This window comes from Syngnathus scovelli, chromosome 3, assembly GCF_024217435.2.
Source record: "Syngnathus scovelli strain Florida chromosome 3, RoL_Ssco_1.2, whole genome shotgun sequence".
NCBI lineage: Eukaryota > Metazoa > Chordata > Actinopteri > Syngnathiformes > Syngnathidae > Syngnathus > Syngnathus scovelli.
Window position 1 is genome coordinate 2,792,035 of NC_090849.1, and position 25,817 is coordinate 2,817,851.

The window sequence follows — 25,817 nt, forward strand, 5'->3', positions numbered from 1 at the left end:
CTGGTTGCTCTGACGTCCCTCGTCACGAAATCTGTTTAGCATATCATTAAGGCTGAGATTTTAGAAGCAACACAAAGTAGGCTGGACCTCCTGCAGTTTGCATATAGGGCAGGCAGGAGCGTGGAGAACGCTGTGAACACTCTCCTCAGCCTGGTTTTAGGTCACCTTGAGGGGGTGCAAACCTTTGCACGTCTTCTATTTATTGATTCCTCTTCTGCTTTTAACTGTATTCAATCACATATTTTAGCTGATCTTTTAACCAATTATTGTAACGGAAACCGGCGCCTAGTTTTTTGGCTGGTTCAGGATGAAAGTAAATGGTATTTTATCTGATGCAATTTTATCTTCCACTGGCTCCCCTCAAGGCTGTGTCCTTTAACCACTTTTATTCATTTTATACACTAATAATTGCTGTCGTCGACATCCTGATAGGGACATTCTTAAATTTGCTGATGATTCTGATTGTCGCCCTTTTAAAAGGGCTAGAGACACCGGTATATGTATAAATCGGTTTTAGTTAGCTTATGGGCTTATAAATATAAATTGACGCTCGAAACAACGAAAAGGAAGCTGTTGCTCTGAAAAATATCATTTAAATTTGCCGCACAGACGAGTTTGACTGCACCGAGCCGCCAGCCGGAAGTGACGTCTCATGACGTCTCAAGTTGTACGCGTTTAGCTTAAGTGAATGTAAACAAAAAGAGAAGAGGGGCCAGCGCGGAGACGTCGGGCCAGGTTTGCGGCCAACCCAGCTCGCCTAGCCGTGCCTTCCATTATCCTGGCGTACATTCGTTCGCGGGACGACAAGATGGGTTGAGTTCGCCTGATAGGATCCACGAACCGGACAGTGCGTGCCTGCTGTGTGCTCGTGTTCACAGTGGCTGGTTGACTGTCATCTTTCCGGACTCTGCTGTGCATCGGGAGCGGCTAGCGTGCTATCACTCTTATTGTTCATCTTCTTGTTTTATTTTTCCTGTGTTGTTTACTTGTATGTGCGTTGTGAACTCTGTCTTATCTTTCCGGACTCTGCTGTGCATCGGGAGCGGCTAGCGTGCTATCACTCTTATTGTTCATCTTCTTGTTTTATTTTTCCTGTGTTGTTTACTTGTATGTGCGTTGTGAACGCTGTCTTGTCACCCTGGGATAGTGAGAAACGTAAATTCGATCTCTTTGTGTGTCTTGACATGCGGAGGAATTGACAATAAAGGAGACTTTGAGACTTTGACTTTGAAAAGTATGTCGAAGCGTGACGGGAGGGGCACAATTCAGAACACGTGCTCAGCTCGTCGAAAAAATGCGATTTAAGAAATAAAATTAAAAATGCGCCTAAAACCTAAACCAGACGCTGCAGATGTTCATTTCTTCATTCGCAGTGGTCAACTCGGCACTCTACTCTTTTTACTATGCCAACCAGTGACGGGAGAGGCACAATTCAGAAAACGTGCTCAGCTCGTCGAGAAAATGCGATTTAAGCAATAAAATTAAAAATGCTTATAAAACCTAAACCAAACGTTGCAGGTGGTCATGTCTTCATGTGCCGAGATCAACTCGGCACTCTAAAGCCCCCAAGAGCACTTTTTACTATGCCAACCTAACCATAGTGACGGGAGGGGCACAATTCAGAAAATGTGCTCAGCTCAGCCCAAGTGAACTGCTAGATTCATCATATTCTGCGTCAAAACATGTTTCTGAATCGGATAAAATGATGCTAATATTGCCGCTAGAAACGGAGCTGTCGCTATCATCTGCCATGTTTGGGTTTGTTGACATCCAGATGTACAACTTGTGACGTCACAGTAATGGCGCCGCCAGTTTGGCTTCGTGCGGGACCCGATCGATAAACTGGCATTTCATTTCAGCTTTATTCTTAATCGGTGTCCATTTTTAATTTCCAATGCGGCAAATGTGTTCACTTTATACATTCTATCAAATTCCGTTCTAATTGAAAAAAAAAAAAGGGATGTCTCTAGCCCTTTAAACTCTCAGGATTGTACCCACGGCCCAGTGGTGGGTGATTTTAGCAAATGCTGTGAGAGTTCGTTTTCAAAAATGAATATGTCGAAGACCGAAGAACTTGTTGATTTTAGGAAAAAGCCTCCACCATATACCCCTGTTTTAATTAATGGACAAGCAGTCGACAAAAGTGCAAATACATAGGTACGATTATTGATAACAACCTCTCATTTGAGGTTAACACGGATGCAATTTGCACAAAGGCCCACCAACACATGTACTTTTATACATCTTTATGAAGTTATTTTATTCTTGTTTAATTGAGTCAATTTTAACCTTCGCTTTTATCTGTTGGTTTGGGTCCCTCACTGCCAAAAATAAAAATAGATTAGGTAGCATAGTGAGGATGTGTGGCAGAATTGCTGGGATGAGTTTCATGGAGCTTTCTGGGCTATATAGAGCCAGGCCCACTAGCAAAGCTACGGACATTCTGTCCAACCCTGCCCATCCGTTAGCCTGCCACTACAGGCTCCTGCCGTCGGGCTGACGGTAACAAGGCAATTTGGTACGCTGCTTTATATGATGCTTACAGGGCTTGCTGATTGACTAAAGTAGCATTCACAAAGTGGGATGATCATTGGCAATATTCAGCCCATTTTCGCTGAAAAACCTCAAGCATCTTACCAGCGTGATTGGGGTGCAATGACTTTATAAGTGCCGCCTTAATTTATTTGGCTTCATACTATCCGCTGCCAACATTGTAAGGCACAGTAAACACACTGGTCTTTCCTCGTCTCCCATCGTAGTCGCACTGAAGCGCTACGTACGCTTCATCATAATTCCTTGTCTTAGCTTTCGTGTGACTCTCAATTCTCTTATCTCCATCTCTCTCCGCCGTTCTTTTCAACCCTGTTTAATATTTTTCCATGGTGTCCCACTGCACCTTTTATCGCCTGCTCTGTGCTGTGTGTGCGTATGTTCCATGCACTCTACACTGTAGAGCGAATACTCCTTGCGCACACTCTTCCAGTGATACCGCCACTCCCACCTACTGCAGTGGATGTCTAATTACCCTTTAAACTAGTACAGCCAAAAGAAAAGCATGTTCCCTGGTGTCACACGCATGTATGGTGGGGGGGGTCGTGCCCCGCTATTTGAGAAGCACTGCATTATAGGCTTCTTGAACCTGGTATTGTGAGCCTGCATCGTAGGTGGTGTCTGGAGCTTGGTTTTATTTTTTTTTGCTGGACAATGTAATGATTGACTGCAATTAAATGCAGCCCCTGCCCATGTTGTGATGTTTTTAAATGAATGGTGACTTTGTGTTGTTCTGCTGTTGCAAAACAAATTGCCCGCCAGGGGAATAATAAGGTTTCTGAAGTGAAGTGCACTTCAATCAAACAAAGTTAACCAAACTCTGACAAAACTATCCATCCATCCATCTATTTTCTGTACCGCGTGTCCTCACGGGATTTCCCGGCGAACTAGAGCCTATCCCAGCTGTCATTGGGCAGTAGGCGGGGAATACCCTGAACCGATTGCCAGCAAATAACAGGGCACACAGACAACCATCCACACTCACACTGACACCTACGGGCAATTTGGAGTGCTCAATCGGCCTACCATGATTGTTTGGAAATGGGAGGAAACCCGAGTGCCCGCGGAAAACCCACGCAGGCATGATGAGACCATACGAACTCCACACAGGGATGGCCGGAGATGGAATTGAACTCGCACCCTTCAAACTGTGAGGAGGATATGCTAACCAATCCCCCACCATGCCACCTTTTGACAAAACTAAACTCGTGTTATTTTCAAACTCTAGAAATGGTCTTTACCCCAACAGTGAGGGAAATTAATTTGTGGTGGTTCATTCATCCAAATATCTTGACATCTCGCTTGACAACACTCTAACCATCAAACCCCACTTAAGAGAATCTTCTGAAGAAACGCCAACTGAAACTGGGATTTTTCTTTCGAAATAAATGTTTTTCTGTTGAAGTTAAAACGGGCCTCGTCACTGCTACTTGAACATTTATTGATCCCGGGGGTGGGGAAATTCAGGCCCCAGCAGTATTCATACCACAGAGCGAGTATATAAAAGACACACAGATGGCATGAGCGTAACTCAATAGGCTCTTATTAGGCTGCCACAGAACGGCGCCGCAAAGAAAGCCAGTAAGTAAGAAAGTTAAAAGCCATCAAAGCAAAGCAACAAGAAAGGAAAAAAAACTAACAGCAGCCAACAAGCCCCACCCCCCATCACCAAAGAACACCCCAAAACACACAAAATAGTCTCCACGGGGTCCATAAATAGGTGTAAGGACAGCCAAGTTCCACGGCGCCCAATGGACCGTGGTCGTGAATCGGTAAAAAATCACAAAACAGGCAAACGTGTGAGCAGCGTCCTGGGCACCCAGTCGGGGCACGTGCAGATGGTCATCATGGGGCTGGCACGGCGAAGGTCGTTGGTTCCGACGAGCACGAGGGAGTGGACTCCCCACAGGGGTCGCGGTTGTGAGGCCAAGGCAAGGAACCCGGTCAGCACCGGCCGGATGAGCAGGAAGCCGTCGTAGAGTCATGCCGGTCCCGACCGATGTGCGCAGCCATCCCGGACCCAGGGAAAAATATTATCTGATCCAAAGCGATCTGCACACGCCGAGGTGCGGTAGAAGGCACCAGCATCGCCGAATGGACAAATAGAAAGAAAGAGGAAAAGAGAGAACACTGCTCGGAGGCTGACACTCACAGCGGCGCCATACCCCCAAAAAAATTTTGACCTGTTATATATGAACTCTTTAACTAAATGCCCAAGAAAGATTAATTCTGTATATCTTGCCGCTTTGAGGTTCATTATTAACTGTCGGTCACTATGTCATGGCTGGTGGAAGACCCAAACACAGGGATGCACAGAGGCGAGCCTGGACTGCACTTTAAAGGAGATTTAGCGTAAATTTGCCGGAATGTTATTTTATTTTGCACCAAAGGACCTAGACCAGGGGTGGGCAAACTTTTTGACTTGGGGGCCGAATTGGATTCTAAATTTTGACTGAACTGGACTGAACCAGGAGCAGATGGATGTAGTGTTTGTGTAAAGTAATATAAACAACATGTAAAGGTCATTGCATAATTTTTTGGGGCCTTTAGTATGTCGTAAAGCATGGATGTTTATCTTATGAGGCAAAATCACATAAAACGGCAAACATTCTGACCAAATACATCATCTTGAAGAATCAGTGAAAGAATACATCTAAATAAAGTAATAAAGAAATCAAAACGGCAACATGGTGACGGATATCTGAAAATCAGAGCAGAGCTTTAACTCCCAAACACCTGGTGATAAAGGTGAGGAAACAGGAAATACTTCCTTAAAGTCAACCTTAAGAGTCAAAGTCTGTTTTATTTTATTTTTTTAAGAACTTTAAAAGTTAAGTTTAGTCGTAAACTAGAGAAACTCCCCTTCATTTTAAGTGGGAACAGTGTTGTTGGTTTCCCTTTTTTTGCTAGTGCATCATAGTCTGGAGTAAAATTTGTTGTGGCAATTCTTAGGATAGAGGTGTTGGTCCGTTAACCTAGATCTGTGACGGTGCTTTGGTGATGTTCATGTGGCTGAACGTCTGCCCAAACACGTAGGGCGAGCCAAATTGTCCACTCCTTTTTAAACACTCGGCACTCAGTGTCCACCTTTCTTTTTCTTGGACCACTCATTTTAATGGAAGGATTCCAGAGGAAGGTTTGTGGGTGGCTTTAGCATAAAACTGTATCTGAAAGCTCAGCGCGTGAATTACGAGAATGCTGACGTCACAGCCCACACTCGAAATTCAGACACTGATAGAAATAGAGCGTGCGCGGAGTGCGCCGGGTCCATACTACTGAGCACGTACACACACTTACTTGTGAGTGTGCACGGAGCTTTCTGACACGGCTTCCGGGAGTAAATGCGCGGACGGCCGTTTCCCCATCTACTGGGGAAACGCAGTCATTGCAGGAAAAATGACCCCAAAAAATGTTTTACAATACAATTTATTCGGGTTTGGTGGGCCGGATTAAACGGCCCCGTGGGCCAGATGTGGCCCGCGGGGCCGTAGTTTGCTCATTTCTGACCTAGACCTATACAGGCTATTTATTTGCATCCATCCATCCATCCATTTTCTGAACCGCTTAGTCCCCACGGGGGTCGCGGGCGTGCTGGAGCCTATCCCAGCCATCATCGGGCAGTAGGCGGGGGACACCCTGAACTGGTTGCCAGCCAATCGCAGGGCACACAGAGACAGACAACCAATCGCACTCACACTCACACCTAGGGACAATTTGGAGTCTTCAATCGGCCTACCAAGCATGTTTTTGGAATGTGGGAGGAAACCGGAGTGCCCGGAGAAAACCCACGCGGGCCCGGGGAGAACATGCAAACTCCACACAGGGAGGGCCGGAGGTGGAATCGAACCCGCACCCTCCTAACTGTGAGGCGGACGTGCTACCCAGTGCGCCACCGAGCCGCCCTATTTATTTGCATCTGTATGTCTATTTTGGAATTCTCAGATACATTTAACATAATTTGGATGGGTAAATGATTCACAAAATTAGCTGGAAAATAAAGTCTAAATAATACATGAATCTTATTTATAGAAATGTTACAATTCTTTTCCATTTCCAATTTTCACCTTCAATACCGCCTGTGGCTAAGAGGCTATTAGAGCAGCGATCCCCAAACCTTTTAGCACCATTGACTGGATTTATGTCGATAATATTTTCACGGACCGGTGTTTGATGACGTCACAATTTTTGCAAACGACAACTTCTAAAAACAATTGGAGAAAAAAAAATGTGATTTAAAATCAAATGTCGAAATAAAGCAAATAATCACCGACTGCACATTGTTTTTAGAAATTTTCTTTGCAAAAATTATCCATGTTTGAACTCCAGACCCATTTCTGCAAAGCAGACTAACAACAATCTTAAATATCACCGTGCTGTCTTTTCAGCCATTCATATAGTGTGACGTCTTCAAAAGTGTTAGAGAGCCGATGTGAACACCGATTGGATGTGGTGCCAACACTGGCTTTTAAGGTGTGGCGGACAAATACAACAAAATAAAATGATTCCACCGGCATAAAAAGCATGGTATTATTGTGCCAAAGGAAAAGAGACGCGGGTGTGTCGCAGAAACTTTTACTGAAAATACTTGTAAAATGAGGAATAGAAAGAACACACACCACGGTCCCAACACCCCCTTCAATCCTTAGTTCCATGGTGGAATTCTGTATGCGAACACCTACGCAACTTTACTCGCAAATTCCTCATAACATCACGGCAACAACATAACAGAAGTAATGTTATGTTTTGTTCATATCACGAGGTATTGGAGAGAATCCGGCCCATCTTTCAAAATAAAAGAGCATTCAGACTCGGATAAATAAAATGGAAATAATGCAAGTTATACTTTCTAGTGCGGCCTCGGTACCAAATGATCTACGGGCCGGTACTGGTCCATGGCCCGTGGGTTGGAGACCACTGTATTAGAGTTTCCTCTGAAAAAACCCTTTAGTGAGGGCAAATGCTATTTCACAGCACTTTAAGAAACATTTTGGAGAAACATTGAAAGTGTTTACGTTCTTGTATGATGTGCCTATTCTTCTTCAGAGCGGTGTGCTGACAGTCAAGTTGGGTGGTCACCATGGAACCTACGTGATCAACAAGCAAACGTCAAACAGACAAATTTGGTTGGCTTCTCCAACAAGGTGAGACCAGATGATACTTTGTCAAAGTCAAAGTCAAAGTCAGCTTTATTGTCAATTTCTCCACATGCCAAAGACACACAAAGAAACCGAAATTTCGTTCCCCCCTATCCCACGGTGACAAGACATGGCTCACAACAGACAAACAAGTAAACAAGTATAACAAAAGTGTGCTGAATAAATAATGAATAAATAACACAACAATAAATAAATAAATAAGAGGAGCAGAAAAAAAAAAAAGGAGCAAGTGCGCGTACAGCAGACATTCCCGAAAATAGCGCAACAGTGCCGCACGCTACGCAGAAGGGGGTAGCGAGTTCAGGGCCCTAACAGCCTGGAGAAAGAAGCTGTTGGCGAGTCTGGTGGTGCGGGAGCGCAGGCTCCTGTACCTCTTCCCAGAGGGCAGAAGGTCAAACAAAGAGTGAGCCGGGTGACTCACATCTCTGGCAATCGAGGTTGCCTTGCGGGCGAGATGGGAGGTGTAAATGTCTTTCAGGGAGGGGAGCGAAGCACCAATAATCTTACCAGCCGTATTCACTATGCGCTGCAGGGCCTTCAAGTTCTGTTCAGTGCAGTTACCACCCCACACAGCGATGCAACTGGTGAGGATGCTCTCAATGGTCCCACGGTAGAATGTAGACAGGACTGCCTGAGGAGCACATGCACGCCTGAGCTTCCGCAGGAAGTACAAGCGGCGCTGAGCTTTCTTTGCCAGTGACGAGGTGTTTGCGGACCAGGAGAGGTCCTCACTGATGTGCACCCCCAGGAACTTGGTGCAGCTCACCCTCTCCACCACAGCACCGTCAATGATCAGCGGCAGGTGTGTTGTGTGACCCTTCCGGAAGTCAACAATGATTTCCTTGGTCTTCTTGACGTTCAGCAGGAGGTTGTTGTCCCTGCACCACGTGGTCAGAAGGTCAACTTCCGACCTGTACCGAGTCTCGTCGCCATTCGTGATGAGACCCACCAGAGTCGTGCCGTCAGCAAACTTCACTATGCGGTTGTCGCTGTAGGTCGCAGTGCAGTCATGCGTCAGCAGAGTGAAGAGCAATGGACTGAGCACGCAGCCCTGGGGGGCCCCCGTGCTCAGCGTGATGCTGGCGGAGATTTTGTCGCCAACACGCACCACCTGAGGCCTCTGACAGAGGAAGTCCAGTATCCAGTTGCAGAGGGAGGTACTGAGGCCCAGCTCGTCGAGTTTGCGGATGAGTCGCTGCAGCACAATGGTGTTGAAGGCAGAGCTGAAGTCCACAAACAGCAACTACTATACTATAAACTGACCATCCACATAAATAGGCCGACCTGCACGGTGAAATGAAGTATGTATAATAAAAGAATTGTATCACAACAAGTTATTTGTATTTACACCATCAGAAAAGTTTTCTTATAGACGCTTTACGCTTGTGGAGTGTGCCATGGTACCGCACTAGTCAGGACATCCGCTTCACAGTTCAGTGGTGTAGTGAGAGAATTGTGTGTCTTGACCGGGGGATATGCTGCACTACGTGTCAGTCACCAACCGTACCCCATCCAATCGTCGCGTGCTTCCTACAAGATTCAGTCCATTGGTGCAGGTCTGTCAGGAAGCGGGACAAACAGCTGTCAGTCATGTTGACTGAGGCGTTATCCATCGTTGCTTTGCTTTGAAAAGACCATCAAAAAAATTTTAATTATAATTTTAATAACCCAGCGGTGCCTGGAAAACGGACTTTAAACCGATGATGATGATCAAAAATTTTTTAATTAAAGACTATGAACTGGTTGGTGATGCGAGGACAGTATGGACTTTCTATTCTCCAAAAAGAATTTGAGGTAACAAATTTGTTGAATGATAGATACTATGTCTGCTACTCAGCTACTAGCGTCAAGAAACATTTTGAAATTGAAATGTCACGTATACTTCCAAATCACTTTTTAAATATTGTACACCACATTGTGAGGGATTGCTGCCACATCTTCACAAACAAGTCCTCTATCGTTGCTTCACTGGTGAGAAGTTTCTCTTCCCTTTTCCTCCATTGTGTCTGTTTCTTCTCCTTTGTGCACCTTTTGCGGTCTTTCGTCAGAGGAGGGGCACTGTAGCAGAGAGGGCACCATTGAACACATAATATAAAATAATCCAAAGAAAAGGTAGATGTCCATATTCAAAATGAAGAGCTGCATGAAGTGGCCCTCAATTGTCGTGGCAGTGTCTGCGACGGTGGTAATCCGCCTCAGGTCCCTTGTCCGGATTGGTCGACATTTCAGTTCGGGTGTCCCCAGCTCTTAGACAGAGAACACAAACTGCAGCCTAATCGGCCAACACAGATTAATTGAAGGCCATAGGATAAAAATGTGTTTTCAATCATGTCTTAAATGTTCTAAAATTCTACTGAGGTAGCAGTTCTGATATCTATCGATAGGGCATTCCAAAGCTTTGGAGCCCAAATAGACAATGCTCTAGACCAGGCGTGAGCAATTCCGGTCCTTGAGGGCGGGTGTCCTGCATGTTTTATAGGTCAACCTGCTGCAACACACCTGATTCAAATGATCAGGATTGTTGTCCAGCTTCTCAGAATAAGACTCAGCTTTATTGGCCAAGTTCGTGCATGCCAAACAAGGAATTTGACTCCGGTTGATCTCAGCCTCTGTACAACATTTAAGTGACTAACAACATTCAGGTGACTAACAACATTTAAGTGGCAAGAACAGGATATTATTACCCAGTGATGTCTCTGAGACTCTGAGTGGTGTGAGTTCATCAGAGCAACAGCCTGGGGAAAGAAGTTGTGTTTGTGTCTGCTGGTTTTGGCGTACAGCGCTCTGTAACGCGGTCCGGAGAGGAGTAGTTTGAACAGACTGTGACCTGGGTGAGAAGGGTCTGTAGAGATGTTACAGTCAACCCTCGGTTTTCGACCACAATCCGTTCCAGAAGGCGGTTCGAGAAGTGAATCGTTCGAATTCCGAATCTATTTTTCCCATCACAAATAATGGACAAGAAAATTAATCCGTTCCAAGACAAAAAAAACCCGCCTTTTTTAAGCAATTTTTTCATTTGTGCATTTTTGTCCGATTGTGCAACTGCAGCGCACCACCGAACGCGCAGCTGTAGTGCGCCGCCGACCGCGCAACTGCACCGCGCTGGTCGCATTATTGTGACAGAGCCGTCGCTGAAATTTAGAAAATATTTTTAAAGTCCTGATGTACTTTCCAAAATTTAACTGGACATCAGTGCGCAGGAAGCTTAATTTGGTCCGATCGCGCAACCGCAGCGTGCCGGGTGCTCACTGTCGCATTGCTGTAAGAGCGCCTTTGTGTTTTAGGATGGTGTAGTGCTCCCACTTGCTTTCTTTGGAGGCATGATTAGGGCTTAATACAATCCTCAAAGTAACGAAAATACAATAACAACGAATGGAGTCAGTCAGCATCCAGGCTGCGCGGTCGGGTTTTCTCGGGTCCTCTCGACTCATCTCACGAGGTTCAACCTCCGAGTTTTTGTTCGACAACCGAAGCAAAAAAATTTCGCATTTTTCGTTCGAATTCCGATTTGTTCGATAACCGGGACGTTTGAAGGTTTGACCGTATTTGCACGTTTCCTGGTCCTGGACCAACAGGAGACAGCATTTGAGGCTAGGGACACACATCCACCACATCATCATGAAGTGCTTTGAGCGGTTTTTCATGAAGCACATCAGATCCATTCTCCCCCCCACCATAGACCCCTTCCAGTTTGCGTACCGGGCCAAACGGTCCTCTGAGGATGCCATCTGCTCTGCCCTCCACTCGGCCCTCTCCAACCTGGAGAGTAGGGACTCGTATGTGAGATTGCTGTTTGTGGACTTCAGTTCTGCCTTCAACACCATTGTGCCACAAAAACTCATCTGCAAACTCGACAAGCTGGGCCTCAGTACCTACCTCTGCAACTGGCTACTGGACTTCCTCTGTCAGAGGCCTCAGGTGGTACGTGTTGGCGACAAAATCTCCGCCAGCATCACGCTGAGCACGGGGGCCCCCCCAAGGCTGTGTGCTCAGTCCGCTGCTCTTCACCCTGGTGACGCATGACTGCACTGCATCCTACAGCGACAACCGCATAGTGAAGTTTGCTGACGACACGACTCTGGTGGGTCTCATCACCAAGGGCGATGAGACTCAGTACAAGTTCGAGCGTGGTGCAGGGACAACAACCTCCTGCTGAACGTCACCAAGACCAAGGAAATTGTTGTTGACTTCCGGAAGGGTCACACCCAACACCTGCCGCTGACCATCGACGGTGCTGTGGTGGAGAGGGTGAGCAACACCAAATTCCTGGGGGTGCACATCAGTGAGGACCTCTCCTGGTCCGCCAACACCACGTCACTGGCGAAGAAAGCTCAGCGCCGCCTGTACTTCCTGCGAAAACTCAGGCGAGCAAGTGCTCCTCCGGCCGTCATGACTACATTCTACCGTGGCACCATTGAGAGTTGTATCGCTGTCTGGGGTGGTAGCTGCACTGAATACAACATGAAGGCCCTGCAGCGCATAGTGAACACGGCTGGTAAGATTATTGGTGCTTCACTCCCCTCCCTGAAGGGCATTTACAAGATTCAAGAGTTTTTTATTCGCCATGTTTGAGCGTGCCAAACAAGGAATTTGACTTCGGTAAATCACAGCCTCTGTTCAACATTTAGGTGACTAACAACAACACTTAGGACATGTGAAGAACGAAAGATATTCTCAAACACCCCCTGATCTTAAACTGATCTTACGAACGAAAAATGCGAAATTTTTTTGCTTCGGTTGTCGAACAAAAACTCGGAGGTTGAACCTCGTGAGATGAGTCGAGAGGACCCGAGAATGACGCCATCTGATGGCGCCGCGGATGGCTGCCACGGTGAGTCGCTCTCTGTTTCTTTGTCTTATTTTGTGTGTTTTCTGTGTCTTCTGCTGTCCATCCCAGATCACTTTTACTAGAGAAGCACTGTTAAACATCGGTCAGTCTTCTTCTGGTATTTTCTCTCCTGTTCTCTCTGATTCAGACTGTTTGTCGGAGATTTTAGCCGGAGCGGCGGTGCTATACAAGCTAGCGCGACGGCGGCGACGCGGAAAACGAGCGGGAGCCCTCGTAAAGCTGAGGCAGAGAGGGTTCCGTTCTGCCCTACCGTCAATTAATCTGGCGAATGTCCGCTCCCTGGCGAACAAGATGGACGAACTGCTGCTCCTCACTTCAAGGAACACGGACTTCAGCAGATCCGCCGCGCTGTGTTTTGTTGAACGAAAAGCGAACGAACCCCCCACCACGCCATGGAGTTAGCTGGGTTTCGGCTAACGCGTGCAGATCGCAGCGCGCAGCTCTCCGGAAAATCAAAGGGAGGTGGTCTCTGTTTCTACATTAATGAACATTGGTGTACCGATGTCATGGTGTTGAAAGAGTTTTGCAGCCCTCTCCTAGAAACACTTTTCATAAACTGCCGGCCGTTCTATTCACCACGGGAGTTCTCCTCGATCGTCATGGCGGCTGTTTACATCCCACCACACGCACGTGCGAGTGAAGCCACGCAGATGCTGGCTGACCAGGTGACAGATATGGAGAAACTTCTACCAAATTCACTAATCATTGTTCTGGGTGATCTTAACAGGGCGAACCTCGCACACGAACTCCCCAGATACAGACAGCACATAACGTGTCCCACCAGAGGGGCACAGACACTGGACCACTGCTACACCGTAATTAAGGATGCATACCACTCTGTGGCTCGTGCAGCTTTAGGACTCTCGGACCACTGTCTAGTTTATCTGATCCCTGCCTACAGACAGAAACTAAAAACTTCTAAGCCTGTGGTGAGGACTGTCAGGAAGTGGACAGTGGAGTCAAGGCAGGACCTCCAAGCCTGCTTTGACTGCACCGATTGGAGTGTTTTTGAAGCTGCAAATTCAGACTTGCATGAACTCACTGACACTGTCACATCATACATCAGTTTTTGTGTGGATCTGTGTGTGCAGACCTTCTGCACGTACAACAACGACAAACCTTGGTTTACACCGAACCTTAGGAGGCTGCGCAAAGTCAAGGAGGAGGCCTACAGGAGCGGCGACCGGGACCTGTTCAAGCAGACCAGAAACACACTGAACCGAGAGGTCAGGAAAGCCAGGAGGTGTTACGGGGAGAGCCTAGAGAGACACCTCTCTGCCAATCCTGATTCCTCAACAGTGTGGAAAGGCCTGCAGAGCATCACGGGCTTCAAGAAACGAACCCCCCGTCCTGTGGAGAGCCCAAGGCTCGCTGACCAGCTAAACAGGTTCTACTGCAGGTTTGATCGGTCCTCCCACACAACAGGACCTCCTGCAGCACAATCCACACAATCCACATACTCACCTCCCCCCACAACTGCTCTGTCCACACCTCCATCACCGTGGTCACCGACTCTCTCTCTTGCAGAGGCCGCGCCCGCACTCCAGATTCGCGAGGAGGAAGTGCGCCAGATGTTCCGGAGACAAAAGATCAGGAAGGCACCGGGCCCAGACGGCGTGTAACCTTCATGCTTGAAAGTCTGCGCTGAGCAGCTGGCGCCCACCTTTGCACGGATCTTCAACCGTTCCCTGGAGCTGTGTGAGGTGCCCTCGTGCTTCAAGAGCTCCACCATCGTTCCAGTGGCCAAGAAGCCCGCCATCACAGGTCTGAATGACTATAGACCTGTTGCACTGACATCTGTGGTCATGAAATCTTTCGAGAGGTTAGTACTGAACCACCTGAAGGATGTCACGGGCCCCCTGCTGGACCCCCTCCAGTTTGCCTACCGGGCAAACAGGTCGGTGGATGATGCAGTCAACATGGGACTGCACTGCATCCTGCAACACCTGGACACCCCAGGAAAGTACGCCAGGATCCTGTTTGTGGACTTCAGCTCGGCGTTCAACACCATCGCTCCTGACATCCTCCAACAGAAGCTCATCCAGCTCGCGGTGCCTGCCTCCACCTGTCAGTGGATCACCAGCTTCCTGACCAACAGCAGACAGCGTGTGAGGCTGGGGAGCATCACATCTGACACCTTGACCACCAACACTGGAGCCCCTCAGGGATGCGTCCTCTCCCCACTGCTCTTCTCCCTCTACACCAACGATTTCTCCCCAAGTGACTCTTCCGTGAAGCTCCTGAAGTATGCAGACGACACCACTCTCATCGGACTGATCCAGAACGGTGATGAGACTGCGTACAGACAGGAGGTGGAGCGGCTGGTCCACTGGTGCAGCCAAAACCACCTGGACCTGAACCCGCTCAAGACTGTGGAGATGACAGTGGACTTCAGGCGAGGTCCTTCACCACTTTCACCCCTCACTATCCGCAGTAATACTATTCTCTCATCAGACACCTTCAAGTTCCTGGGAACCACAATCTCTCGGGACCTGAAATGGACTGGCCACATAGACTCTGTCCGGAAGAAGGCCCAGCAGAGGCTGTACTTCCTGAGACAGCTCAAGAAGTTCAACCTGCCGCGGGAGCTGCTGAAGACCTTCTACACTGCCATCATCCAGTCTGTCCTCTGCACCTCCATCACTGTCTGGTTTGGATCGGCCTCCAAACAAGACAAGCACAGACTGCAACGGACAATAAGGACTGCAGAAAAGATAATTGGAATCAACCTCCCATCTATCCAAGACTTGTACCTGTCCAGGACCAGGAAACGGGCAAGTAACATCTCAACAGATCCTTCGCACCCAGGTTGCAGCCTGTTTGAACTACTCCCCTCCGGACGCCGTTATAGAGCTCTGTACACTAAAACCAGCAGACACAGAGACAGCTTCTTCCCCCAGGCTGTCGCTCTGATGAACTCACACCACTCTTAGAGTCTCAGAGTCATTACTGTGCAATAACATCCCGCTTTCCACACCTTTTTTGTCTACACTGTTTGTACTATGTGTCCTCTCTGCATCCATTGCAGCCTGGTCATCCTAGAAGAGGGACCCTCCCATCTGTGGTCTCTTCTCAAGGTTTCTCATTTCCCCTAGCTGGAGTTTTGAGTTTTTCCTTGCCCTCTTGGGAGTTTAAGATCAGTTTAAGATCAGGGGGTGTTATAATATCTATGAATATCTTTCGTTCTTCACATGTCCTGAGTGTTGTTGTTAGTCACCTAAATGTTGAACAGAGGCTGTGATTTACCGAAGTCAAATTCCTTGTTTGGCACGCTCAAACATGGCGAATAAAAAACTCTTGAATCTCTTGAATCTTGAATCTTAAACTGATGTGTCACCCCGCTCACTCTTTGTTTGATCTTCTGCCCTCTGGGAAGAGGTAAAGGAGCCTGCGCTCCCGCACCGACAGACTCACCAACAGCTTCATTCTCCAGGCTGTTAGGATCCTGAACTCTCTTACCCCTTATGCGTAGCGTCCTGTACTTATTTATTGTGTTATTTGTTTATTTATTATTTATTCATCACTCTTATTTATTCATTGATTGTGCCTTCTTGTTTTATTTATCTTGTGTTGTTTACTTGTATGTACATTGTCAACTATGTCTTGTCACCGTGGGATAGTGGGAACGTAATTTCGATCTCTTTGTGTGTCTTGGCATGTGAAGAAATTGACAATAAAGCAGACTTTGACTTTGATATCCTATCTCAAAATATTAGAATATCTTGAAAAAGTATACGAGAAGGGTATTCAACTAATCACTTGAATCGTCTAACTCAAAACACCTGCAAGGGTTTCCTGAGCCTTGAAAAACACTCAGCTTGGTTCAGTAAACTAAATCACAAGTATGTGGAAGACTCTGCTGTCCAGAGGACCATCATTGACACCCTCCATCAGGAGGGTAAGACACAAAAAGAAATTACTCAAAGAGCAAACTGTTCACAGAGTGCAGTTTCAAAGCACATCCACAAAAAGTCTGTGGGAAGGGGGAAATGTGGCAGGTAACGCTGCACAACCAAGAGAGATGATCGCAGCCTTAACCGCATTGTGAAGAAAAGTCGCTTCCAGAATTTGAGGGAGCTTCAAAGACGGTGGACTGAAGCTGGAGTCCAGGTATCAAAAGCCACTGTTCACAGACGTGTCCGTGAAATGGGCTACAATAGCCGTATTCCCATAGTCAAGCCACTTCCGAACTCAAGACAACGGAAGAAACGTCTGACTTGGGTTATGGAAAAGAAGCACTGGACAGTTGCAGAGTGATCCAAAGTCCTCTTTTCAGACGAAAGCAAGTTTTGTATTTCATTTAGAAGTCAAGGCGCCAGAGTGTTAGGTTCGTTCCCAGTTCGTATTATAGAACAGTAAAAATTAACATCAGAAAATATATACACAACTCAATAAAATTTGAAATTATGATGGGAATCCAGTCCACAAATTTCACCAATAATTACATTTTAAGTTTACCTGTCTTGCTGTTTGTTGATTATACAAACCTATACCTGGAGGTTTCACATTGGACAATGTAAGGCAGATGCCGGACTTTCAACCACTCTGGTCACCTATTACCTTCTCTCTGGGTAGGAAACCAAATGAGTGTAGCTTGCAGAACCAATGGAGTAAATGACCTCCCCTCCGAAACACTTATTTTTGGGTATAACGACAAATATTCATTCTCAGAATGGATTACTTGATTGTTCAATTGCGTTTCCAAAGAGGAAAATATAAGATCAGTCCCCATGAGTGCAATGAGAGCTCAGGTTGATCAGGCCTGTTAGCTCATTGCATCTCTAGGGGATATGCTCCCCCATACCTCAAAGAACTCCTTGCCCCAAAACCTGCCACCCGAAGCCTCCGCTCATCCAATTCACACCTTCTCCACGTCCCGAAAACCAAGTTGCGCACCATGGGCGACCGGGCCTTCTGCAGCCCCCACACTGTGGAACTCCCTCCCCGACCACCTAAGAGCACCCCAATCCACTGACTCTTTCAAAACCGGACTTAAAACTCACCTCTTTACTCTAGCATTTCCGTAATTCCTGTTCTCATATCCTGGTTGTCGTCCAGTTGTTTTATACTTGTCCTTGCTTTGTTTTCTTGTTTTTACTTGCCATGTAGCACTTTGAGATTCCTCCGAATGTAAAGTGCGTTATAAATATAATGTATTATTATTATTATTATTATTATTATTATTATTATTATTATTATTATTATAGGGGTTAAAAAGGGCTTTTCGGTACCCCCAATTAGGGTTATTTCTAAGGCCCGTTGCATACTCCAATTGCATCCACCTTCACGCGCTCATATAGGTGTGGCCAATCCATCCATCCATTTTCTGTACCGCTTAGTCCCCACGGGGGTCGCGGGTGTGCTGGAGCCTATCCTAGCTGTCATCGGGCAGTAGGCAGGGGACACCCTGAACCGGTTGCCAGCCAATCGCAGGGCACACAGAGACAAAAGACCATTCACACTCGCACTCACACCTAGGGACAATTTGGAGTGCTCAATCGGCCTACCAAGCATGTTTTTGGGATGTGGGATGAAACCGGAGTGCCCGGAGAAAACCCACGCGGGCGCGGGGAGAACATGCAAACTCCACACAGGGAGGGCCGGAGGTGGAATCGAACCCGCACCCTCCTAACTGTGAGGCGGGCGTGCTACCCAGTGTGGCACCGAGCCACGGTGTGGCCAATCCCTCACTGTAAAACCCCTTTCGTGGCGCGTCCACCTCATTTTCACCCGAATTGGTGGCACCACATGTTTAATTCAACTGGCGTCTGCCAAATTTTATTGTTGTCGTCAGAGGCTTTTTCCCTTCCAGTCACCTGTCCAGCGTCTCTGGTTCCTCCTGAACACGGCTGATAATGCCGGATCTGTGACGTCCAAAAACTCAGATAACCCTGCTTGTAACCCGGCATGTTATAAAAATGATATCCTTACTAATCACAATTACAAGTTACACGTTGTAGATGTCAAATCACAAATGGTATTATATTCAAGCTAATTAGTCCATCAAATGGTAAACACATAAATCTTCATCTCCACTATAATACTCAAATGCTTTTTATTTTGTTACTTTAGCAACCACTCACGTGTTGCATGTCTCACTGACACAAAGATTTTAAAACATGGATAGAGAATTTATCAGTTCAAACCTGAAACATGAAAATATTAAATTCCAAAACATGGCTCCAAAGAATAGAAACTTCTGCACAATTTATTACTTGACACCCCATTGTTAAAAGCGCAATAAAAAGAGAAAGAAAAAGAAAAATTGCAGACTCAAGAATTAATTTGTGGCTTGTTATTAATTAATAACCAACTTATGCCGTGAAAACTGAGCCCCACCAATCAATATCATCTGATGTGACCAACTAATCAAGCAGTTGTCTTCTTTGTGAACTGAACAACAATATTTAGCCGGTAAATAGTAATAGGGAAAATTCCCAATGCACTTTATGCAAAATAAAACCATATGGAAGAGATTGGTAACCTTTTATACTCAAACAGGCAAATTGGCCTTCTCCCACTGAAAACAAAACAAAAACCAACACCAAATAGTCATATTTTCTTAACAATATCCCATTTCGTTCCCCTTTCTACAAACAAATGAATACTTCCACCCCTTGCCTGCTATGTTTTGTCTAAAGAACCATCATCCTTCAGCCCACTGTCCAAGCCCTTGCCGTCGCAAGGCCATATCTCAGAGATTGCCACAACCCCAAATCTTAAAACTATAGTTGGTCATCCTCGACTTTGGCAAAGTTCTTACTGAGAGTCATGCTATCAAAGCAGACTCTCTCATTCAAAAATTCTCCCACTACCCCAAAAGTTAAAAATGTTTGTATTCAGAATTCCACAACATCTATAGTGTCAAGCACTTTTATGTATGGTGAATAAATCACCACCACTTCAACTCTTTCTACTTCTCTTATTCATTTCTCTTTCTAGCAGTCACCCATTGAAGCGACTCATCGCAGCTTTATAATTTAGCAAAACTGAATATCTACTACCCCACAGTTTGTTGTCATCCCAATTCTTACGTCCACCAAAAGTTTCAAATCACAATGACCAAATTTGCTTTTACTTACTCATCAGGAGAGAAAGACATAAGGTGGAGATTAGTGAAGCGGTGGGGTTGGGGGGGGGATTGGTAGAAGAAATAGAAATATGCGAATGAATGAATGAGAGAGAAGAAAAATACAAATGCTTTGAATACTTTTGAGTAGTATTAGATACATGGACCCTGTATAGTCACTATGTGTATTGGTTTCAATAGGACAAATTAATATTAAGATTTATCAGGTCTTATCAGAAGATACAGTATATCAGTGGCCAGTGCTTATGTCACTAGAAAGTCCTTAATTGATCACTCATCAGTTCCGCAAAAGATTTGCTGAATGATGCCACTATGACTCAGTCCAGGTTCATTGATAATAATAATAATTAATAATCTCCTTTATTGACCTTTATTGTCACTAATGGAATCATAACAAATGGAATGTTATTCAAACAAAATACCAACAGCTAGAGGAAAGAAAATAAAATACAACTTGTAAACAAAACAAACCAGCCATACGTATCGGCTGAAAAAAAACAGAGAAGCATAGTTGTTGGAGGGTGTGTGAAAGGGGAGGGGAATTAATGAATAAGTTTGTTTCAAACATGTAGACTATACATCAATCAATCAAATGAAAAAATAAAAAATAAGATAAAAACATGGTGAAAATCACTTAAACTATGACTTTGTAGAAATACTAGGTACAAACAGTATACAATATACTGCACAAAGTGGGCAGAGTTTACTTGTCTAAAAAGGAGAGGGAAAAAGTAGGATTTATTTAATTCCTATGCAATTTAAGACAGAAATAACACAATCTTTAGTTACCTGTAACAGAGTTGTTACTTTACCTATTATTGTCCGTGACTTGAACAGAAGATAAAAATGCAATCAAACTATGCAATTTCAATGTGGTTATAGCTCATAAGTGTCAATTCTTTAAAGGTTTAAATGGATGGTTCACCCTCCTCAGTGGATCCCCAGCATACCTATTAGGGATATTCAACTCAATTCATTTATGGTTGACTATTCTGCGCTGAAGGCAAAACAATGTGGGTTCGGTGGCTGATAGTATGTATGACCTACATTATTTTGGGGTTCCCCATATGTCAATGCTGGTAGTGGTTTTGGTAGGGGACTGCCGGGGTTGTCTGTTGAAATAATGGCAGTGAACTAGCCTGTGATATAAATCTAGGACAGTTTCGATTCATGTGTCCATATTGATTACACACATAACATTGGTAGTTTTGATATGGATTGTAATATAGATAAAATTGATTCCAGTTGTTTAAAGTTTTACCTCTACCTTTCCCACGGCCCTGCACACGGCTCCCCTGGCCATTATCGTAAAAAGAGTTACATTGCCAATCCTCAGTTTCTGTCAATTGCAATCTTGAACCATCCTCTTTTTTCTCAAGTTGTTCCTTCAACACTCGCAGCTGCATGTTTTTTTATTTCTCGATCAAGGTGCTCATCCTGTCTATTTTCTTCCTCCTGCCTCTTATCACAGTGGTTTAAAAAATGGCACAAATGCTTTCTCCAGCTCTCCAGAGACAATGAGTCTGGGTCCACAATGCCGTCTTATGCATTCATTTTTGGTTGGGTTTTGTAAATTGCCTGCTTCATCAGAGACTGTAGTGTGCCCGACAACGGATATTCACCCGTCTCAGCCTCCCATAAGAGGTGAACACATTCAAAATACTTGGCAGGGTTTTCCCCCTTCTCACGCCCTACTTCATCCATAGCCTTGGTAGAGGGCCGGAAAGGGTACATCAAGTAAAGTGCATCCCACTGTCAATCGTGCATTTATGTGATGTAAGTGACCGGCTCTTGTTGAGAAATGGGGGAGTAAGGGTGACTGTCCCTCAAATCTGCAGTGTTAGCCTGCCTCTCAAGAACCTGCAAATCTCCCGGTGTCACATGCACTAAAAGACATATACGTACATCTCCCAGTGCAGAGTTCGTAGGCAGAACCAGTTTACAAAAAGCCGCAGACCATTTTGTTCCTCCTTCCGAAGGAGAGGGCAACTGGCTACGCAACATATTAGCTTCAGTCAACGAAAGAGGATTATATTGTCTAGAGATTATTCTGCCCATCCTATCAGTGGCTTCGACTAACGGGGCTTGGAAATGCCTGTTTTGGTCACCATCTCTTTTCGCATGCATTGCTCTAGTAACAACCTGTGATGCACGTGTGTTAGATACCGAAGGTTCACTTCTGTAGGGATCAGGCATGCTTGGCTTCATGGACGATGAAGGATATGCAGTGAAGCCAGCGCTAGGTCATCCCTTATCACGTTTTTGTTGTTTTAATGGCGTACTAGTGGTGTCTGTATAAGTCTTATCTGGTTGTCTCAATGGCACAAAACAATCGGCAGGCGCTCGGCCCATCCCATCTGTTATTACATCCTGTACCACAAACACTTTCTCATCCAATGTACCTTCTTCTGCCACAATTTTGTAAATATCTCCTTTTCGGAAAGGAATAGTATTATCATCGCCACAATCTATGTTGCCTGTGACCGTTACTAAATCCTCGACAAACGGTTCATCCAGCTCCATACAATGTGGTCCCTCATCGTCACTGTCATCTCGCCCAATGCAGGGCCTTCCACCCCCCTTTTCTTTTGTCAACTCTCTCACTTTGTCACTTAGATGACGTACCATTTTAGATCAGGCGGCCAGCTCATCTTTGTATTCCCCTTCGCCCCACACCATAGTCATTGGGCCTTCTATCTCACACGTCAAAGTCCCTTGCTTAATGTCAATCACAGGTGCCTGCATCACAACAAGCGAATGACCCTGGGCCCTCAGCACCTCAGGGCCACGCTGTGCAATATTTTGACGGTTACGTCTACCAACTATCTGCCCTTTCCTCTGTTGAGCAGAAGCTTCAAGCTCACTTTCAATTTTATCCCCCTCACAAAAAGATGGATGTGTAAACACATCCCGACAAAATCTGATCAAATCCTGTATGTTTCCGACACTCTTTTGTTTTTTACCTCGATCTCCTTGATTTGCAGTGACCATCTCATTTATAGCCAACTGTTCTTTGGTTCTTAACTCCCTTAAAATGGCCCTTCTGGCTTCCTTATTTGGGAGTTCCCCCTCTAGGGGACCAAGCCCTCCCAACTCTAACAATTTCTGTGTCCAAACTTGGCACTTTTCTTTATATGTTTTCTGGTATTCATGGGGATAATTTAATTTGAACAATCTCACATCATCATCAATTTTCTCACCTAGCGTTCTCTTTCCACCTTCTGTCGCCGCCATTTTATGACTGCACTTGCAATCTCCCCTACACTATTCCCAAGGTCTTTCACTCAAAATGTACACCAAAGTAACGATATATATATATTTTTTTAGTCAAAACAAAATCTCACACCATGATAACTTCACTAAACAAATAAAATATTTGTTTGTGGCCGAACACAGTGGTCAATTATGACCTCACAACCACCAGAGTAAACAGAGCAACAAAACTCAGCAGTAAGTTGATTAGCTAGAGCAGGGATGTCAAAGTCAAACACACCGAGGGCCAAAAAAACAAATTTGCTACAAGCCGAGGGCCGGACTGGTTCAATGTTTATTAAAATATATCGGAATGATTGCACATAGCCTTTTGAACTAAGACCTAACACAGTGTACATTATTTAATGATTAAATGAATATGGCAATATTTTGTTATGGCTCTGTCAGTAACTTCAAGGGAAAACATTTTCAACAGCCAAACAGCAAAAAATTCAATTGTTTTAAAAACAAAATGTGTTTCTTAATATCAACATAAATGCATAAGTAAAAGTGCATGCATTATAAACTGAAAATGTATTATTGTGCTGCTCTATGATCTACCGATCATTGCTTTCAAATCGTAAAATAAAAAAATAATCAAATCAGTTGTATTCTTTCTCATGGCTCTTATCTGCAATTTTCCCTTGGTCCATTCAACTGAAAAATAAATATAAATAAAATTCAAAAGTTTACGGCACACAGACAAAACAATACTTTCTTCAAAGAAAAATCACGTCTTGTAGAAACAAATGTAAAAATGTAACCGAATTAAAAAACGGAAAATACGTTACTGTTCTGTGATGCTCACTTGTCTGAGGCTGAGCCTGATACTTAGAGGTGTCTCATTGTTTGTACAAGTTCATCAATGTTCGGGGTTAGGCTCTGAGGCTCAAAACCCGTTTTTGATCAACTCTCCTTCTGCAAAGGGCCGGGCTGATTTGGCGATCTCTTTTGCCACAATAAAGCTAGCCTTGGCAGCAGCCTCGCTTTGTGATTTAGCATACGTGAACATAGCCTGTCTGGACTTAAGGCCTCGTTTTAATTCTTCCACCTTCTGTAGCTTTTGTTCATATTCCATATTCTTGTCTTGGTCTGTGTGTTTCTTAGACGTTTGATAGTGCCTTCTTAAATTTAATTCTTTCATTACAGCCGCATTTTCTCCACACAGAAGACACACAGGTTTGCCTCTTACCTCCGTAAACATGTACTCTGCCTCCCACCTGGCCTGAAACCCCCTGTTCTCAGCGTCCACCTTACGTTTAGCCATTTTTGAGGAGGGGGGTATCAGAAAGTTGAACTCTGCTCTGACTACTGATGAATAATGAAGCCGCTTGTGCGAGCTGCAGGGACATCGCGGGCTACCGTTGCATTGTGGGAAATGTAGTGTTGGTGCGTGCAAAACACCAGCGGACGGCTGTGGCCTACGGGCCGGTTCTAATAGTAATTCAATATCATCCAGGGGGCCATAGATAATCAATTTGCGGGCCGGATCTGGCCCGCGGGCCGTAACTCTGACATATGTGAGCTAGAGGTTAATTATAAACCTCATAAGGTCAAAATCAGACTTTACAATCACCACAGCAATCTCAAAAGAAAGTACTTGATTTTGACATCATTGGCCACAGAGCTCTTTCAATTTAGCCAAACTTAACACGGTCATCCGTGACCTCACACAGTGGTCACAAGCGCTTATAGTTGTTGTTGTTTTTTTCTCTACCTACGTAACCAGGTCCCACACAGTGACCTTTCGTGACCTCACACAGTGGACTCAGAGCTCTTTTAACTTAACCAGACCCCACACAGTGGCCTTCCGTGATCCCACACAGAGATCACAAGCTTTTTTTTAACTTGACCAGACTTCACACAGTAGCCTTGAACTCACACAGAAGTCATGAGCGCTTTCAAAAAACATAAACTTCGATCATTCTGGCATTTACCACAACTCACACAATTTTACATTACTTAAATATTTGTAGTAGTTTATAGCAGATATTAGACATATATATATAGACAGAAAATGTTCTTATAAAAAAAAAAAGGTATTCTGCTCACCTTATTTTTGGGCCCAGTTGAATTGTTGAAATTTCCACGGGGATGGCGTGATGTCGAAAAACAGGATCAACTAGCACAAGACCACGGGTCACGGCACCATCTGTTAGGTTCGTTCCCAGTTCTTTATCTTTAATGCTCGATATGCTAACAGTAATTACCCAGAGGCAGCCTTCACAGTTTAACTATTTGATGTATGCCAGAATGATTGATGCACAGCTGTGGAGCCCTTTCTGCGAGATGCGGAAGAAGGTCTAACTCCCAGCGCCAAGGTTCCTGCTCTTATACTACTCTGGGCCGCCTTCCTGCAAGGAGGCGACTCTGTCTAGCCTGTGTGATAATGTGTGACCTTGTAGTCTTAACTGAGCGTGACTTCTACATATGTGCAAAGAGTGTCATAGAGAAGAGAAAGCTAATGAAGCAAGAGAAGGGTTACAGCGATATAACGGAATAACTCAAGCTACCTAGCTAATCACATGTGCTAAAGAGGCCTATTCTAACAAGAGTCTGGAGAAAGGCTGGAGAGGAGCAAAATCTAAGTTGCTTGAAATCCAGTGTGAAGTTTCCACAGGCAGCGATGGTTTGGAGAGCCATGTCAGCTGCTGGTGTTGGTCCACTGTGTTTCATCAAGTCCAGAGTAAATGCAGATGTGTACCAAGAGATTTTAGAGCGCCACATGCTTCCGTCTGCTGAAAAGCTCTATGGAGATGAGGATTTCATTTTCCAGCATGATCTGGCACCTGCCCACAGTGCCAAAACCACCAGTAAATGGTGTACTGACCATGGCATTACTGTCCTCGATTGGCCTGCCAATTCGCCTGACCTGAACCCCATAGAGAATGTGTGGGGTATTGTAAAGAAGAAGCTGAAA

General features: G+C 45.2%; 1 protein-coding gene and 1 long non-coding RNA gene across 3 annotated transcripts in view; both read left to right on the plus strand.

The window, feature by feature from the left end:
* The window catches only part of LOC125993644 (frataxin, mitochondrial), a 105,636-nt gene that overhangs the window by 57,363 nt on the left and 22,456 nt on the right, over nt 1-25,817 (plus strand). For both annotated transcript variants that reach the window (XM_068650285.1, XM_068650286.1), the window contains exon 4: nt 7,594-7,691. In XM_068650285.1, the coding sequence (XP_068506386.1) occupies nt 7,594-7,691 (98 nt within the window). The remainder of the gene's footprint in view (nt 1-7,593; nt 7,692-25,817) is intronic.
* The window catches only part of LOC137840181 (uncharacterized), a 35,244-nt gene continuing 22,237 nt past the window's right edge, over nt 12,811-25,817 (plus strand). The window contains exons 1-2 of the long non-coding RNA XR_011086661.1: nt 12,811-13,484; nt 13,647-14,319. This is a non-coding gene — a long non-coding RNA (uncharacterized lncRNA). The remainder of the gene's footprint in view (nt 13,485-13,646; nt 14,320-25,817) is intronic.